General features: G+C 38.6%; 1 protein-coding gene across 4 annotated transcripts in view; it reads left to right on the forward strand.

The window, feature by feature from the left end:
- THSD4 (thrombospondin type 1 domain containing 4) overlaps positions 1-16,277 on the forward strand; it is a 270,932-nt gene extending 254,655 nt beyond the window's left edge. For 3 of the 4 annotated variants that reach the window (XM_071813860.1, XM_071813861.1, XM_071813862.1), the window contains exons 15-18: positions 3,554-3,772; positions 6,373-6,552; positions 8,578-8,722; positions 10,114-16,277. In XM_071813860.1, coding sequence (XP_071669961.1) covers positions 3,554-3,772; positions 6,373-6,552; positions 8,578-8,722; positions 10,114-10,256 — 687 coding nt within the window. In that variant the 3' untranslated portion in view covers positions 10,257-16,277. The remainder of the gene's footprint in view (positions 1-3,553; positions 3,773-6,372; positions 6,553-8,577; positions 8,723-10,113) is intronic. The other variant, XM_065847274.2, reaches the window with a different exon arrangement.
- The last annotated feature ends 1,087 nt before the right edge of the window (positions 16,278-17,364 follow it).

A 17,364-nucleotide genomic window follows, 5' to 3' on the forward strand; every position in this document is an offset into this window, starting at 1 on the left:
TCTTGCATTTTTGTTTATTCCTCATTGCCATCTTCTCTGTTCATTTGTTTCTCATTTTATGTTTAGAGCATACTTAGAAAAGAAGCCAAAATACAAACAATTCTTAGATGTTAATGAGATTCTGAGGCCAAAATAAAATCTTGGGAAGAAGAAAAAATGCTGCACATCAGGGAACAAAATCAAAACAGGTCAAACCCATGCTCTGGATTTCACTCTTCATTAAAAGGAGTAACAGCAATGCTTTTGTAACATCTTCCATTAGAGAACCGTAGTGTGCTTCATAAAAATAAACGCTTTATTCCTCACAATCCTAAAGCATTACCTAACAGATATAAGTGGGTTGACTAGTCAGATGTGGAATGAATATTGTAGCTCATGCTCTTCTTTCACTGTTTTTATTTACATCTGGATGGCACATGTAAAATCTCCTGGGTCCTTAACAAAAAGCTCTCAAGGGAAGTGATATTTATTGTGTGAGCCCAAGTAGTGAAGAAGTCTGTTTCCTAATGTTACTTACTTCAGAGAGCATTAGTAATATGTAAGTACCAACTACATATAAAGAAAGTAACAGTGCATATGTAGAAGCAATCATGATCCAGCTGAGGCTTCCAAAAACTCTTAAGACCATATTTCAAAACTTTTGTTACCTTGGAAGGATACTATAGATCTGCTAGACTAAATACAGGGATGGTTCGGCTTCTGATCCAGCATCCACTGTATACATAGATGCACTCTAAAGGAAAATAACTTAAATCCAGATACCAGAAAGTGTTTTGGCAATACATAAGGATATTTCTGACTAGCCCCCCTGCTTGCAACAGTTTTATGTCCTTTGAAAATCTGCCCCCAGTCTTGGAACTGCAACAGAGTTGAGTTTCTGAAATACAATTCTTAGTTTATTATTGGGAAAACAAAGGTTACATAATCCTTCTAAAATCCCTGCTGAAAGGGATTTTCTCAGAGTAGGTCAAGTAATGGAAAGGAGTTTCATAAATGTGTTTCAAACATAGATTTTCATTTTTATTTTTTGCAGTAGCGTAACATCAGGAGGATGATTCATAAAAAATCTTCACTGTCTTTTGGAGAATAATTAAGATGATGACGGTTAAAGTGTGGTAGACAGAAATCCTGCGCAAGTGGGGATGTTTTACTGGAACTCAATTGGTTGTTATTTCAAAATGTAATTAAGGGCAGCAGTGCTGCTGAGACCTGGGTGAAAGGACTCTGGAGTTCAGATGGATTTCCTGCTGCCTCTCTCGTGCTCTGTTGCCCGGTTGAGGGTAATGAGTAGGCCTGGCACTTCAGTGAAAGGGACCTGGCACTGTTGAAGGGTTTTTTTCTGTGCTGTGCCCTGTGGCTGTGACTGAAATTCAGGCTCCCACTTGCAGTTTTCCAAGTTTGCAGGACTTGGCCTTATTTTCCTGGACTGCTGTTACAGTTGATTTCTAACAGCTATCAGAGCACTGGATTAGGGTGGGTTTTTTAATTTTATTTTTAGTTTTTAATGGGAATGGAAAGCTTCTGAAACTGAACTCATGAGGGAAGGACCTCAGGAAGAGGAGAAATGGCATACTCCTTAAAACGAGGGAGGGTGTTCCATGGACTAAGGTTTCTGAGGAGTTTCTGCCAATTAAAACAGGACAGTGAAACAAAATATCTTTAATAATAGGACCAGAACAGAGAAGTTGCAGCTTGTGAAAGTTCCTCATGTCATACAGTGTTAGGTTATGGCAGTTACTGTGTATTAATGCAACAAATCAATGGCACAAAATTGAAAGCAGTGGGTGTGTCAGTTGTGAAAACCAAAAGGATTCATTATCCAGACGCTTCCTACTCCCCGCCTTAGGCCTTGGAAATCATGGCTTTCACGTGGAAGATTTTTACTGAAAGGAAGAAAAAAACATGAAAACCCGAATACTTAACACAGAAACATTCAGGTTTAAGTTTGCTTTGTAAATCCTTTGAGAGCAGTTAATCTGTTGTAAAATCTTGAGCAGAGGGTGGGACACCCCTATACCTTCCCATTTGGTATTTCCTTTGTTATTTGATATGTCAGGCTAGTTCATGCATAATCATTTAAAACATAAGACTAAGGAGATTTTCTGGATGACTTTATAGACTAAACTTGTTTCCAGCTCTGGTTTGTGAAGCAGAAAAGCAAATTAGATTGTCAAATGAAAATCACTTAGAAATAAGAAAAGTATTTGCAGAGTATACGCATAGTTCTCTATGCATAATATAATTGAACATACTTGCCGAGAATAAAATATTAACAGCCACAAAATGTGTTTCTGTACAGTGGGTTTGAAAGGGAGCCATTTGATGGGGTTCAGCTAAACAGTTTACCTAGGAGAGGACTGTTTGAAATGGGCTTAGTTTAGTTTTAGTTTTCGTAAACAGGAAGATGTTCGCTACTAGCGCAACTTACATCATTTTTGTATTTTCAAGTTTTCGCCATTAGCCATCAAACATGGTTTGGGGGAGTTATGTATATTTTACAGATCTATGTGGAAGTGGAAAATTTTGTTGTGCTCCACAAAAAAAAAAGTTCATTATGTTACTTACAGGCATCATTTCAGAGAAGCTTAACTAGTCAGTCTTCTGTCTCATTACCAGTTCTTTGAATCATTCTTACTTTTATTCAATAAAATTAAAAAAAAAAATGTTCCAATAGAGAGTTTCATTCATTCACAAGAAATGAACTGTTCATTGTGGAAGCAATACACAGTTTCTCCTAACTAATTACCTTGTATGTTAAAAGATTAAGATTAAGAAAGAACTAAACAACAGAAAACCGTCTGACACAAGAAATTATTATTTCCCTGGCATGTTTATGTTTTTTAAATGTCAATAGTTGGGTGCTGCCCAGAACAGTGGAATATTGGAGACTTTCCCACTGAAGTAGATGAATGACCAAACTATAAGGACATGAATGGAATTTATCCTGAGTGATTTATGGATGAATAAATCCTGTCTCCAAATATGTGACATAAGAATCTGCCTATGACTGATTATTAAGATCTTTCACGATTTAGCAATTCAAAGTTGAGAATGGTGAATGTTAGTTACTGGGAAGTCATACCAAAAGAAAGCAACACTGAATGTACATAAACTTCTACAGCCACCACGTCTTCCTCCCTGTGTCCTTTTGACGAGTGCAGGAGTTCACCTGGCTGACAGCGGGAACAGTCAGAGGATAAACTCATAGAACAATTCAAAGGCTGAAATATGGCTGCTTATTGAAATTATCCTTTCTCAGATCTATTAATTGGTATGTAAAAAGATGAATAAAATGAAAACTGAAAGAATTTACAGACAGGAAGAAGGAAAATAAGAAGGCTAATAAAAAGCTATAAAAAATAGGTTCCTTTCTTCCGTAATCCTTCAATTTCTTTCATTTGTGACTGTAAAAGGTCAGGTACTACTTGTAGTGTATTCAAATGCATGAGACTGTAAGATGATTTGCTACAGCTGAAGTACAAGTAAAAATAATTGACTTTGTATAAATTAATCTAATTTCATGATTGTTGCTTCTCCTCCTGTCGCTGTGCAGTCTGGAGGACAGACGGGTGAACATGTTCTCACTTTTGCTCCCCAGTGTTCTGCAGAGTGTGGTGCTGGAGTCCGAACACGTTCAGTGGTTTGTATGACGAACCACGTCAGCAGTTTGCCTCTGGAAGGCTGTGGCAATAACAGACCCTCAGAAACAACTCCCTGTGATAATGGACCCTGTGCTGGTAAAGTGGAGTGGTTTGCTGGGGGCTGGACACAGGTAAACTCTATATCTAACACGTTTGTTTTCTGCTGGTAGTTTAATTTTTAAAATGTATTTTTGTGCAATGAAGATGTGTGCCGTAAGGTATTTCTACCTCTCTGTGGAATACTAGGATTTTTTTTTCTTCTGTATTTTGCTGGATTGATGTTCAATACTTTTCAGCACCTGCTGGTTTTTTACTTTGATGAAAATAAGATTTTGCTCTTGTCTTCCTCTGTACATTCATTTCTCATCTACTGACCCAGTGCATTTATAAAATGAAAGATAACAGAAAGCTGCTTAGCATATTCAGGTGGTTGCTAAGGTAAGAGATTTGTGCCTTTTCAAGTTTAGCCTTTGTGATCATGCATACCTGCAGGGATATATATAACGAGAGAATTTCCCAAAGATAAATAGGACAAAAACCAGTGGCTAAACCCAAAAGTTAGCTTCAGTATTGTTGTGCTGAAATTTGTGATAATGGGTGAAAAGAACAAAATTTGTTTAGTGGCCTCTATCCTGATGCTGTTTCCTCAAGGTAAATTCTTCGCTTGATCCACATCTCAATAGTCCTTCTCGTTCTAAATGAACGTTTCAGAAGCTGTCAGCTGGTGCCCAGGCAGTTCTGACCCTTTGCGTGGCCTCTCAAACAGCCTCGAGAGCCTCAGGACTGCTGGCACCAGCACTTCATCCAGCTGGTAGGGAAAGGTCTCTTGGCTGTGCTATTAACTCACTGCATTTCAGATTCCAAGATTCCTCCAGGTAATAAGGAGCTGAGAATTAGACTGGTACAGCTACTACTATGCTAATGCTTTTAAGTGTAAGTGACAATTATTGGCACTGTACAAGAGTAAAAACAGATTCAGATTTAAAACAGCTGCTGTTCTAATGACAGATAACATCTGGGCGTTGTTACTGACACCACTCCATGCAGGGGTATAAGAACTTTATATCTATGCTTGCTGGGACAGAGAGAAGCCTTCAGTTAGGTCATCCCAACTCTCCCCTTTCTGTTCGGAATAAGAAAGTTTCTGTCTTTAACAATTTCCTGTTCTTATAAGCCAATTCACCTTCTCTCTTTGCATGAGATTGAATTGTTTGATGCATATCAAGGGTACAAATCTTTGCTGTATGTTATTTGAAAAAAGTGTCTGACAGCACCTATTCTGCTGGCCAAATCCTGGCTTGTAAACACCAAAGTGAGAGGTGACAGTCAGCAGAGCAGGAGGGAGCACTGGTGGATGACTTTCCATATTATGCTCCACTAGAGCTAAGGCTGAATGTTAAGGTTTTGTCTTTTGGAGGAACCGTTAGAAGGGACAGAGATGTGCAGTGTTAAAGAAAGTGCAGTTATGCTCTTTTCTGTAGAATTTATTTGGGTGCATTCATCTCAAGGTTCTTAGTTCAGCTCAAGGTTTTTGTGGGTATCTGGTAAAGGGATAAAAAATTCCACCCAAAATATTAACGAAATCCCCGCATTTAATAACATTTAATTGGTTTAGGCTGGAAAAAGCCTTTGAAAATCATAGTCTTTTACACAAAGTAGAAACCAATATGTTGCTGGAATCACCTTCTATAAAAACCTTTTTACAAGTGCCAGGAACAGTATTGTGTGTGTATTTAACCTTTAAATGGGCAATAAGAATCTGTGTGAGTCAAATTTGCTTTTTGGTACTGGAACCAACACTGTATCACATCGATACTTGCAAACATGAAAAGAACACCCTGGCAGATCAAGGCATTTTCTAAAAGCCACACAGAATGTGGGGATTTGTAAAGCTGCAAAACAGTGCTCTAACCTTGTAACCCTCAGAGGTTCAGTGCAGTGCAAACAATCCCACTTCAGCAAAAAGCACTAACACTGTTTATGGAGAAAGTAAGTTATGCTTCTCTTTTTATTAGAAAAATAAATACCAGTTTCTTTCTGTAGTTACAGGTAAAACTACACTTCAGATTTCTCTGAAAAGCACACTTACAGTCATATGTCTCCATAAAAATAGTCAGAAATATGTTTTGAGTCTATGGTACCAAACTTGTACTTCACACAAGTACAGTTTTAAGCACTATAACCATTTTTAAGATTGAAAATTAAATATGTAATAGCTAACACTTAGTAGTCAGGTGATGAGTGAAGTCATTACTATATCCTTCAGCCTTTTCTTGTCCTGGTTCCTAACTGTGAGTGCTGGCTACTATGTTAGTACTGCATACAAATAATCCAGGGTTTATGTAGGCTGCTATTCTGGTTCTGAGAGATAAAAGCCTTACTACAGAAACTTAAGGAATACTTCACCCTTTTCTCTTCAAGTCATTCACATGCCAGTGATGGAAGGAAAGATGCAATTAAGTTTGTTTTACTGAGGAAAGAACATACAAAAGTAAGGAAATGTATTTTGGATGTTAGTGTCTTGGTATGTGTCCAAGAATAGGGAATAAGCATAACTTTACAAATTTACTTGTTTTAGTGTCAATTTAAAACACAAGTATATGTGCATTATGTGTGTGTGTTATTTTATTTCAGAAACAAATAACGTGGAGCAACACGTTACTTTGGAAACAAGTTGAAGGACATAAGTGAAATAACAAATTGCACCACATTTTTTTGTTCTCTGATACAGTGCTCTAGTGAATGTGGCAGTGGAACTCAACAGAGAGAAGTCATTTGTGTTCAGAAAACTGAAGGCAGTTTTGATGTTTTGAATCCCTATGAATGTTCGTATTTGGAAAAACCGCCCAGCCAGCAATCCTGCTACCTCAAACCCTGTGGCTCTAAGTGGTTTCACACAGAATGGAGCACAGTAAGTCTGTCATGCTTTTCTATATCTGGTTTTGCTTCATGTGTATTTCTGTGTATATTGAAAGGGAAATCATTGGGATAAAACCATTGATCATGAAATTGACTTAATCTTGCTCAGGAATGATACTAAACAGAAAGCATACTCTTCAGTACCCAGTGAAGCTTAGCAAAGTTAAAAAATATCTTAACCAGGAGGAGGCACTGCATAGCTGTCTTTTCATCACTTCCAGCTTTATTAAGTTGCTTTGCCCCTTAATGAAACTATGTAGTGCACAAAGAAGTTCTTTTAGACCCCTAGTTTCATTAAGACTAAGGAGCATTTAATAAAGAAAGAGGGATGTATTCAGTTTTACCATAATATTTTACTGTAAACCCTTCGCTATAATACTTGGAACTTTGCTGAGAGAAAACGTAATACAGAGCTTCATAAATGATCAGTTTCCCCTGGAAGTGGATCAGCTGCTTTCACCAGTGCCACAAAGTGCTTTGGTTTCGCCTGTCTTTCCATCATTTACTGTATCTGACAAAGTTTTTTGGATTTATACAAAAGAAATCTAAATTTTTCTCCTAAATGAAAATCAGAAAGTTCATTCTTGTCTTAGAATGAAAAATGATGTGAAAACTACTTAGATGACATCATATCTAATGCAGTAACTTACACCTTTCCTTGAGCCTTAAATCACGTTCAGAACGACAGCACTGAAATGTGGAAGCACCTCAGATGCCTTCAGCTTGAGTTCCCTTAGTCAGGAACCTTTGGAAGTACCTCATCCACATGACACGAAGGAGAAGTTATTTTGGTTTTCCCTTTTACTGAATGCTCTATTATTTGACTGGCCTACTGGCAGCATGAGAAAGCAGAAAAGAAGATAGAATGGTTTGTGTATAGTGTGCTGCATGTAACATCTAAATTCTGTCTTGGTTCCATTTTAAATGCTTAAGACCTTTACAAACATGAACTGAAGTTCTTGTTGGATTTGGGATAATTACAGTGTTCTATACAGCCATGTAACAAGAGTAATTATATAAAAAACCCACAAGTGTTCTATGACTGTGACCACAGGGCTGTGTCTTTTCTAAGGTGGGGAAAGGTTGTACTTAAAGATGAAACAGCAATTTAGGAATATATTATTGAGACTATTTTAGATAGTTTACTACAATATTTGATTTTATGATAGTGATTGTTTTTACCATGTTAGGAAAATGAATAATTACATCCAAAAAGCCAGAAAGAAAACATTCGTACTAGTTTGGGGCTGTTAAGGTTTTAGTCATTATAAATGACCCAGATTTAATTAAGTTTGTGACCATTTAGGTCAAACTGGACAGTGAGCCAAATCTCGAAGACCTCAAAATTCTTGAAGTCAACAGGGGATTTGCTTCAGTATGGGCAGAAATCTGTAATAATTTGCTTTAAAAATACCATGACAAGCAAGTACAGAAGTGTCTGTCTTCATAATGGACTTTGAAGGAGCACAGAAATATTTTCTTTAGAAATTCAAAGAAACCTGTAACGCTTAGAAAAACTGTTGTGCTGCAAGAAGTGAAAAATAATTGAGCACTAGAAAAAAGGCAGTTAAAGTTATTCCTGATTGTGTATAGAGGGAGGAAAAAGGGCAGTGGAGGGCAGTACAGTCAAGTAGTACAGTTCAATGCAGGAAATTCTGAAAGTAAGAAATGTGAACACTGTACAAAAAGTACATTTAGGAGATACATATAAAAAAGCAGAGAAGAGCAAGACTAATCAGAGAAGCAAGCAGCTAACTAATACATTCAGGAAAGGAAATACTGTAGTGTGCTTTCAGTTGCATGGTGCCTGCCATGTTTACTTGTTCAGTTATTGCCCCCATGGTAAAAGATGTTTTTGAACCTTTAACAAAATTGCACCTGTATGCATAAGGACTTTATGGTGAAGTTGATAAAAGGCTACAGTGATAGCTTGATCTGGCTTCAGGGCTCCCATTTTTTTCTTGCTGTATTTGCACATCTCATATGGTCTTCATGAACTTCAGCTTTTGTGTTTCAGTGTTCCAAATCCTGTGAAGGAGGATTTCGGGTTCGAGAGGTACGATGTCTATCAGATGACATGATAGCCAGTACTCAGTGTGATCCACAGCTTAAACCTGAAGAAAAAGAACCATGTAACACACAAGATTGTATCCCTGAAATAGGTAAGGAAGAAGCAGCTTCTGTTCTGATGGAACTCCATCTAGTGGAGAAGATATTTCATAATCTTGCAGAGGTTTTAGAGTATATTTTCTTTATCAGGTTGAGGGTTTCATTTTTACACAAAATACAGCTCTTTATGGTGATTAAAAACTTTTTCCTTGTAACATGTAAGGAAGTGGCTCAATTTTAAAGTTGCTGAGAATGTGAGAAATGCGCTTCTGTGAAAATGGTAGATATAGGGTATTTTTATGCAGCCTCCTTGCATTGTAAAAGGTTTCTCTTGGCAGAGTCTTGAAAACAACAACAACAACAAAAATGTATGATATACTGAATTGGGTAACAGGTTCTATAAGAACCAATAACATTAAACTAAGACACTAAGGGTGATTAAGCAATTTTCTTTTATATATGATAAGCATATACATACACATAATTTGGCATTGGAATCAAGTCATTCACATACAGATTTTATTTTAATAATCATGAGAATGACTACAGAAAGGAAGATGCAAGCGTTTAGAAACAGTTTTAAGTCTTACAGTCTAAAACAATTCTCAATTGAGAATTATTCTTCAACATAATTTGACTATATAAAAATCCTGTTATAGCAATATTATTCATATTTTTATTATATTTGTGTTGTTATTTTTTATTTAAAACAGGTTTGTATGGAATTTCTCGTTTTTACATCTGCTATTAGGCTTCTGTCACTCAGTCTTTTTCTTAACACCTCAATCACATACACGATCATATGAAAATCTTAGTTGTGACTTAAAAAGTATTTCTAACCCTGTTGATCGTAAAAGAAAACTTCAAGATGTGAACAGACCACATCCTAATAGCTTAGAAAAATGGGGAATGTTAAGAACACTAACTTTTGTCTTTTTTCATGTAGTTATTTTAAACTATTCATAATGTTTGTAAGGAGGGAGATGATTTACTATTTTCCAATACTTAGATTCATCAGTACTTGAAAATAGCATTTGCAGGTTCGGCTGCCATGTATACACTGCCACAAAGAGTAGTACCTGTGGACTGAAAAATGAAGTGGACATATACCCAAGGGAAGAATACTGGAGACTTCCCTATCATCTGCATTCAAGACAAAATATGTGGTTTAAAAAAAAAAAGAAAAAAGCGCAGTAAACCCCCCCAAAAAACCACACAAAAGTATAAATGGAAATAGGTGCATTTCTTCCACGTTTTTATGCATCCTTTTATTAAATGCAGAAAATCTTGAATAATCGAACTTATTTGCATAGGTAGCACATTTTAACCTGACAATGGATGTTTAAATACGGGTCCAAGGGATTTGACATGGTAAAAAGAAATTGATTCGGTATTTGTTGCTCTAATACTCTTCCGTTTCTTCTCTCTTCCTTTTCCTCCGCAGATGAGAACTGCAAAGACAAATACTACAACTGCAATGTGGTGGTTCAGGCCCGGCTCTGTGTCTACACCTACTACAAAACAGCCTGTTGTGCATCCTGTACCCGTGTGGCAAACAGACAACCAGGGTTTCTAGGACGTAGATAACAAATACTCCTCTGCTCAACGCGGCAATGTCAGTCTTCAGATGGAGCTTGAACAGTGTTACTGTTTTGACTACAGCAGGTTTTAGCTTCTTAGAGATGGTTTTCTTATATTACTGAGTCCATCAAGACTGTGGTTAAATCTCACACCCTTTCAGTTACAGTTATTGTGCAGTTATCTTTTTTAAAATGTTTGTTGTAAAACCATGATCTTTTTAAAGCATTAATTTTAAATGATACTATTATTTGCACCTGCTCATCAGATAATTATTTAAAGAACATACCAGCCTTAGTATTGTGAAATTAGTAAAAACTGAATCAATCACAGGCAATTACCAGAGATATTTGACCAGTGTGGTTGCAGCTGCTGCATTATTTTCTAAGTGCCTACTCTTACTTGGTATTTTGGACTGCCGTAAATTAGATGACTAAATCAATGAAACATGCACATGAGAAAAAGTACTTCACAAAGAACCAGACCCTTGAAGAACAATTTATCATCAGTTTCTTAGCACCCTGATGTGTATTTTTAATTACTTCAGTCCATTCATAATAAATTACAGTCACTGTTGAGTTTTCTCAGTTGTACTTTTAACTAACGTCCTGTCCCCAGGCAGCAAATATATATACACTTGACTGCCAAAAAGTGCCTTTATATTTAATTCATAAACTCTTGAAATTACACTTTTCTAATTTCATGTGGATTTTAAAATACGTTACCTACCAGAGTGCCGCTAGTTTCTAGCCCTTTAAGTCTTTAACAACTGCAGCTGTCAGTGAGACATTTACCAGAAAGGTGAAGAGCCTTTGCTGGTATAAAAAAGTGATTGTTTCCATTGGCAAGCTCTCTTTCCTGGAGGGGAGTTATTTCAGGGAACTGGTAGGTTGCCTAATGTCTTGTCTCTGCACTATTCCTTAACAACTACCATACCAAAGTACTTTGCCCAGACCTAGTCTGGATATGTCACCAGTTTCTGAAACGACCACCAAAGGATGCAGGTCTCTGTGCTTTATAGTAATCCATTGCTCTTGGTATCAGGCAGCAGGAGGAGTGTAGTAGTCAAGTACCTGCAAAAAGGACATTTTAGCTATTTACATTCTTCAGGTGTTGATCAGTTATTACAACATACTTGTCTTTTTTCAGTCAGTGTTTCATCCTGCAGATCTATTCATATCACTTGTTTTCTGCTACTCAAGAATCGCTCCAGACTTAGAGATGAATTTAGGTGGTGATTTTTCATTTCTGCAATTACTATACTCAGCCTTGGGACTTGCTAACAGCAAACAGGATGTGCTGTGCAGTGCAGATGAAAGTTTTTGTGTTATTCTCTAGCCTTTACAGGAGAGGTCTTTCAAATGTGTAAATAAGGCTGAGGGAAAAAATTAACACCTCCGCTTAGTCAGCTGTTTATTACAGCATACTGCTTGTAAATTAGAGATACCCAACTACGCATCTGTTTGTAAGGTGCCTGCTGTCCCAGTTGAAAAACAGTTTTAATGATCTGTGTTAAGTCACTGCCAGTGGTGTGAAATAACAGTGATTAAGGTGTCCTGCTGCTGCTGAAGAACCATGTTGGAGCCTCATGGTGTAATCTTTCCTTCTTCCTGCTTTGGTGGAGAGGATGTAGAAGAGAGACTGGGGCACTGGGTGGCAAAGCCTGCTGGTGTGGGACCAGTGACATCAGTGTGCTGGGAGCCACAGGAAGGTAGAACTCCTGTAGTTTAAAAGCTGCCTCGGACTGAGACAAACCATAGATTTAATGATGTGATCACTTGTTAAAAATATATTTTGGTCATGATGAACTACTACTGTTTGGCTAAATGAAACAAAAAAGTGTTTCCCCTAAAATTTGTAGTTACTCTTTGTGACTATTAACCAATAATGTCATTGGCTCTTTCTGTACACCCGGATTTGAGCTTTTTCACTGTAATTAATTGATATAAAGCTGCCAGAAACAGAAATGCTAATTAGAAAATGTTTAATTTGAGTTCGTGAATCTTTCACGGTCCTATTCCCTTGTATTGCAAAGATTTATCCATGAAGATAACTTACAGATTGATGATCATTTAAATTACTCAAATTCTTGACCAAAGAATTATATGGAGAAAGTACTGCATAAACAGCTCTGGAACCCAGTATTTGCAAATACATATTTTCATCTGGATATCTCATTGCAGCAAATCTTGACATACAGTATATAATTCTTTGCTGTTGTCTCTTTCGTCCCAAGGAAGTGTATCCTGTCAGTTTGAGGGAAATACCTGTTCCATAAAAAGGCTTTCTGAAAACCACAAGGCGAATGAAATGCAGAGAGGTAATCATGTTTGCAATCAGTTCGTAGAAGACAATCTGCTTGCACACACTTTTGCCTGTGAGACACTCAGTGACTCAGCACATAGACAGGCAATCCCAGTCTTTAGAAAATATGTTATTTTGCTCTAGAATATATGGCTATTGGGTTGTTTTACAAAGATGATAATACTGTACACTACATTAAGCTGCCACTAAAATAGAGAATTCATGGGAGCTGAAAGATATATCAAAGAATATATACATACACATAATAGTATAGCCCTGTGTTATGCCTAAGGTGTACAGCTTTGTGAATTGAATGCAGTGAGTTAAAGTTATACAAATTGTACTTTTTTTTTTTTTTAGTAAAGGGACAGTTTTCAGATGTACCAGATAAAACAAAAAAAGATTGTTTCACCTATTTAAACATGTAATGATAAGGAAACTGCCAGAATGCTGCTGAACTTAATAATTTACCATCTCTTCTCGTGTCAGCATAATCAAAATAGATGTTCCTGCAAAATGAACTGATGAACCCTTCGTTTCAGCACTTTAATGTACTAATACTATCTACACAAAGTAAGTGCTATGCTAAGATTTCACCATCACACAAAGTGCTCTTTTGAAATTGTGACTATAGTAAGTGATTGTTTGAATAGTACAGTGCACAAATTTAGGATGATGCCTGCAGAGGGCCTGATTTTACTTTCACTATAAATCAGAAGTGGCCTTAATGAATGCAGTAGACTTAGAGCAGGCATAGTACCAATATAAAGAAAGAAATTATACAGGCTTCTGAGTTGGAATGTTTTAATTTCTTTTTCTGATATTTTAACATTGGTAAAAATCCTGCAAAATGGTGGGAAAAAAACACGCTTCCTTGCCTTAAAGATTTTCATGTACAAAATCCAGTAAGACCAGAGTAAGTATAGGAGCTGTAGATAATTGAGTCTAAGCTGTCTAACTGCTTATTGGGGTAAAATCAGCATGCAGCATGTCTTGCAGACACACAGCTGGCCAAAATTGACTCTATCCAGGGCAGGCTCTGTGTCTCAAAGCACCCTCCTTCTGAAGTAGTGCTGGTGCAGTTTATTGAGTTATCAAGGGTCTATCAGGGTTTGCCAGCTCCTGCACAGCATCAGATCCAAGCAGATGTAGGTAGAATTGCTTGTGTATAGCAATTGCATGCCAAGTTTGAGAGCACTTTTTAGCATCACTGAATCACGGAGTTCTCCCTTCTTCTCGCTCACTGAGAGAACTGAAGGTGGTGTGGAAGCACGAGGGTTGCTCCTCTGGGAATGAGCCTGTGTCTGCCTTGCCCAGCAGTGAGACAGTGTTAGCATTTGCTTTAGTGTCTCTGACCTTCAGTCCCCAGGGCTCTGAACTAGGGGAGATCTCGTTAGCCGGCAGGCGAGTGCAGGAGCCGTGGGTGTTCTGCAAACCTGCTCGCCTTGGAGTCCAGCCAGAGTGTGCGCCCACCAACCCCATGCAGGGCTACCTCAGGATCCCTGCACAAGGAGCTGGGGTCTTCCTCATTACACACATAAGCTGTGATCTTTTCTTTTTTCCAATACTTCAGCAGATGGAGAACTTTCTGTATGAGTAAAACAGTGTTTGACATGATTTTGTTGATTAGATCCCAGTTTTATGACAATACGGTGCAGTTCAGAGGTTGGTCCTTTTATACAGAAAAAAACCAATGTGTTGCAGAGCATCTGAAGTTAATGAAACATTAACACAAGGACATATTATAGGTTACTTGTTCACAGACTTGATAAAAGTGGTCAGTATAGCCCTGACTGAAGTGAGTACATGAAACTCGTAGAATAAAAGGCCACATGGGGCAGCAGTACTGCCTGGACTTTGTCTGGACTACTTACTTGGTCCGAGACCTAGAAAGCGCCAGTGGTCACCACTGAGGGAGGAAGAAGGTAGGTGCTGGAAACAGCTTAGGGCTAGTAAAGGGGAGGTTCTGCCTTCCTGAGGAAAATATTTTTTGTCCACTCTTTCTAATTTATGCCACTGTAAGTAGTAAAATGTGCTTTTCAGGGCCTTGCTTTGCCTCATCCTCATCCTGACCTGTCTCCCTTTCACACCAACAAATGTTCTCCTCTTCCTTTTATATCAGTTCCATTCCTTTGTTCTTTGGATGACAATATTCAATTTAGCCAGAATTACTGAAAATCCTGAACTGGCCATCTGGTTGATAAGAGTCTTTGTTAGAAACAAGCCCAGCTATGAAGAGAGCTCTATTCCTGCCAGGCCAGAGAGAGAAGGTGTGTGTGTCTCTGTGTGTCTGTCTAGTTTAACATGCATAGAATTGAAATACCTACTGAATTAATTCCTGTGAAGTGACCTGTGATTGCACAGCTACTGGGGTAGGTAGTGGCCCTTCACTCTCACATCTCTTGCATAAAAACAAGATAATGATCATCTTCATGCTCAAAAAGGAAAAACTGTGTGTCTGTCTGGTTTTCTCAAGAATTATGCAGAGTCCCAGGCTTCTTTGAAAGCTATTCTGTGTATTGGGCAGATAATTCAAGTGCATGTCTGAAGCTGGAACATAAAACATGAAATTTTCAACACTGAAAATAAACTGCCTTTATTCGTACGCTTACAGAATGTGTTCGTGGAGGATACATTAGCTGCTGTTAGGAAAATGGAGTAAAATAATTATTTCTATATCAGAAATGAAAAATCATCCACTAAGCATTTTCAATATATTTTAAAGCAAACTTCTCATCATTATAATATCTCAGTAGTGTGGGTGAAACTCAGACCTGGTGAAAGGGAGAAAATAACAGAAAAAGAACTCACACCTGACCTGAACTCAGTTCTTTGCTTCTCACCTTTTAGCAACCAGTTCTTATTCCCAATCTTCTATATTCCCATTTGTTCTAATGGGTTATATGTAACTACCACGATCTCTGGAGAGGAGGGGAGCTTAATTTTGAGAAATCCTTTCCCTTCCAGCGACAGTCTGTGGTTGCTGCTTGCCCTGAACTGCACGGTCTGTGCTGCGTCTGGGTCTCTTGAGACCAGTGGCCTTGGCAGGGATTTGGGTACGTGTGAGCTTGTGAAGTCCCATTGTAGTCACTCAGGATCTACACAGAGGATCAGGAAGGACTGGAGACAAAAGAAACCCTAACTTTTTAATATGTATAAAATGGTCTACTTGACCCTCATAATTGATATTGGCAGAAGGATATACTTTATTATAACTTATTTTGTTGTTATTTGTAAATACAAGATGTCTATGGGAAATATGTATTCTGAGCTGTGTCTATGTAACAAGCCACTGCACCAAAATATTTCAAATATTTAGAATAGGCAGATTTTTTTATTAAAAGGGACGTAATATGTATTTATTTACATATACCATTCAAATTTTGTCCAGCTCTTTCATTATACTAACCCAGCTTTTTAGGGAATTTTATAGCACAAGTATTACATATATATTTTTGTATATATGTCATACTGTAAATCCATAATACAATTTTCTAAACTTTCTGATTAGCCGGTTCCTTGAATGAATTAAAGGGGGAAAGTATAGGCAAACTGCTCTCTGACTCGTTCAGGAATATGTATCCATGGCGAAGCACCTGAACCAGAACTGTACAGCATCCTTTTCATATTGTATACATTTTCTCTTTGATGGAAAAATGTTAACTATTTTTGTTTATGACTAATTTATTTTTTATTATTGTGAAAAATAAAGTAATTCAAGATGAATTGATGTGACATGATTTATTTCTTACTTGGTTGAAATATTCTTCCAGAGTTTCTTGAGATAGTTCAAGTATCATCAAAGGCATGGCACACTAAGGGAATCCTGACTCCAATTTAGGAGTGGCCAAAATATGATGTCACAGAAGGCCGTGTCTCCGGTGTGCCAGCCTGGCAGAGGTGATGGCCGCATCCTGCCCGCTGCCCCTCAGAGACGCGGCAGTGTTGCAGGGGGAACGGCGGCTGTTCCCAGGGGTCTGTCAGGCCCTGCTCATTTCCTCGGCAGGTTTGCTCCCAGTATACTCCTAACTTTACTGTCCATTTGCAGGATGAGGCTCTGTCGCTTCCCTGTGGGGACTCGGCGAAGGAGGGGTTTGTATTGCAGGAGGCAGCAAAGCCTGCAATGTCTTGTTGGAGCTAGCATGTGCGCTCATGGAATCTTGCAGTTCTTTGCAATTATATCTGGTTTTCAGTTAGTGCTTTACCAGTGGAACATGAGGATGTAACAGCAAAATAATGTAAGCGTGGATGCAGCTGAAGTGTGCGTGTACGGTAAAACAAGTATTGTGCATGCTGAGAGCGTGCAGGGCCTGGGTAGGATTTCTGTTCACAGCTGATGAAGGATCGTACTGGTTTTTCCCCACTCTGGCATCCCCAGACCAGCACTATGGGCAGTTAATTACGAATTTCATTATAATTTCACTGTGAATCAATGAAACTCCAAGGGAGAAAAACAACACCTGAACGTTTTTGGACGTAACAGCAAAGGTGAAAGGTCAAAACACATTAAGTTCCGAGAAATTCTGCACCGTTCCGGTATTTTGAGTTCTGCGTTTTACTCCAGCCCGGGCGACCACCCGTGTGCTGACAGACCGGGCGCTCCCGCCCTGTGCCGGGGGGCGCGGTGAGGCACGCGCTGCTGCCGCGAGGCGCCGCCTCGTGCCTCGGGCGCTCAGAGCGCGGCGCTGGCGGCGCGAGCCGGGCCCGGGAGCAGTGTGGGCGCGTGCCGCCGCGGCCGTTGGGCGGGAACGCGCTGCCTGAGGAGAGAGGAGAGGGAGAGGGAGAGGGAGAGGGTTTGGGCGGGTGTGCGCGG

Source organism: Patagioenas fasciata, chromosome 12 (genome assembly GCF_037038585.1).
Source record: "Patagioenas fasciata isolate bPatFas1 chromosome 12, bPatFas1.hap1, whole genome shotgun sequence".
In the NCBI taxonomy this organism is placed as follows: domain Eukaryota; kingdom Metazoa; phylum Chordata; class Aves; order Columbiformes; family Columbidae; genus Patagioenas; species Patagioenas fasciata.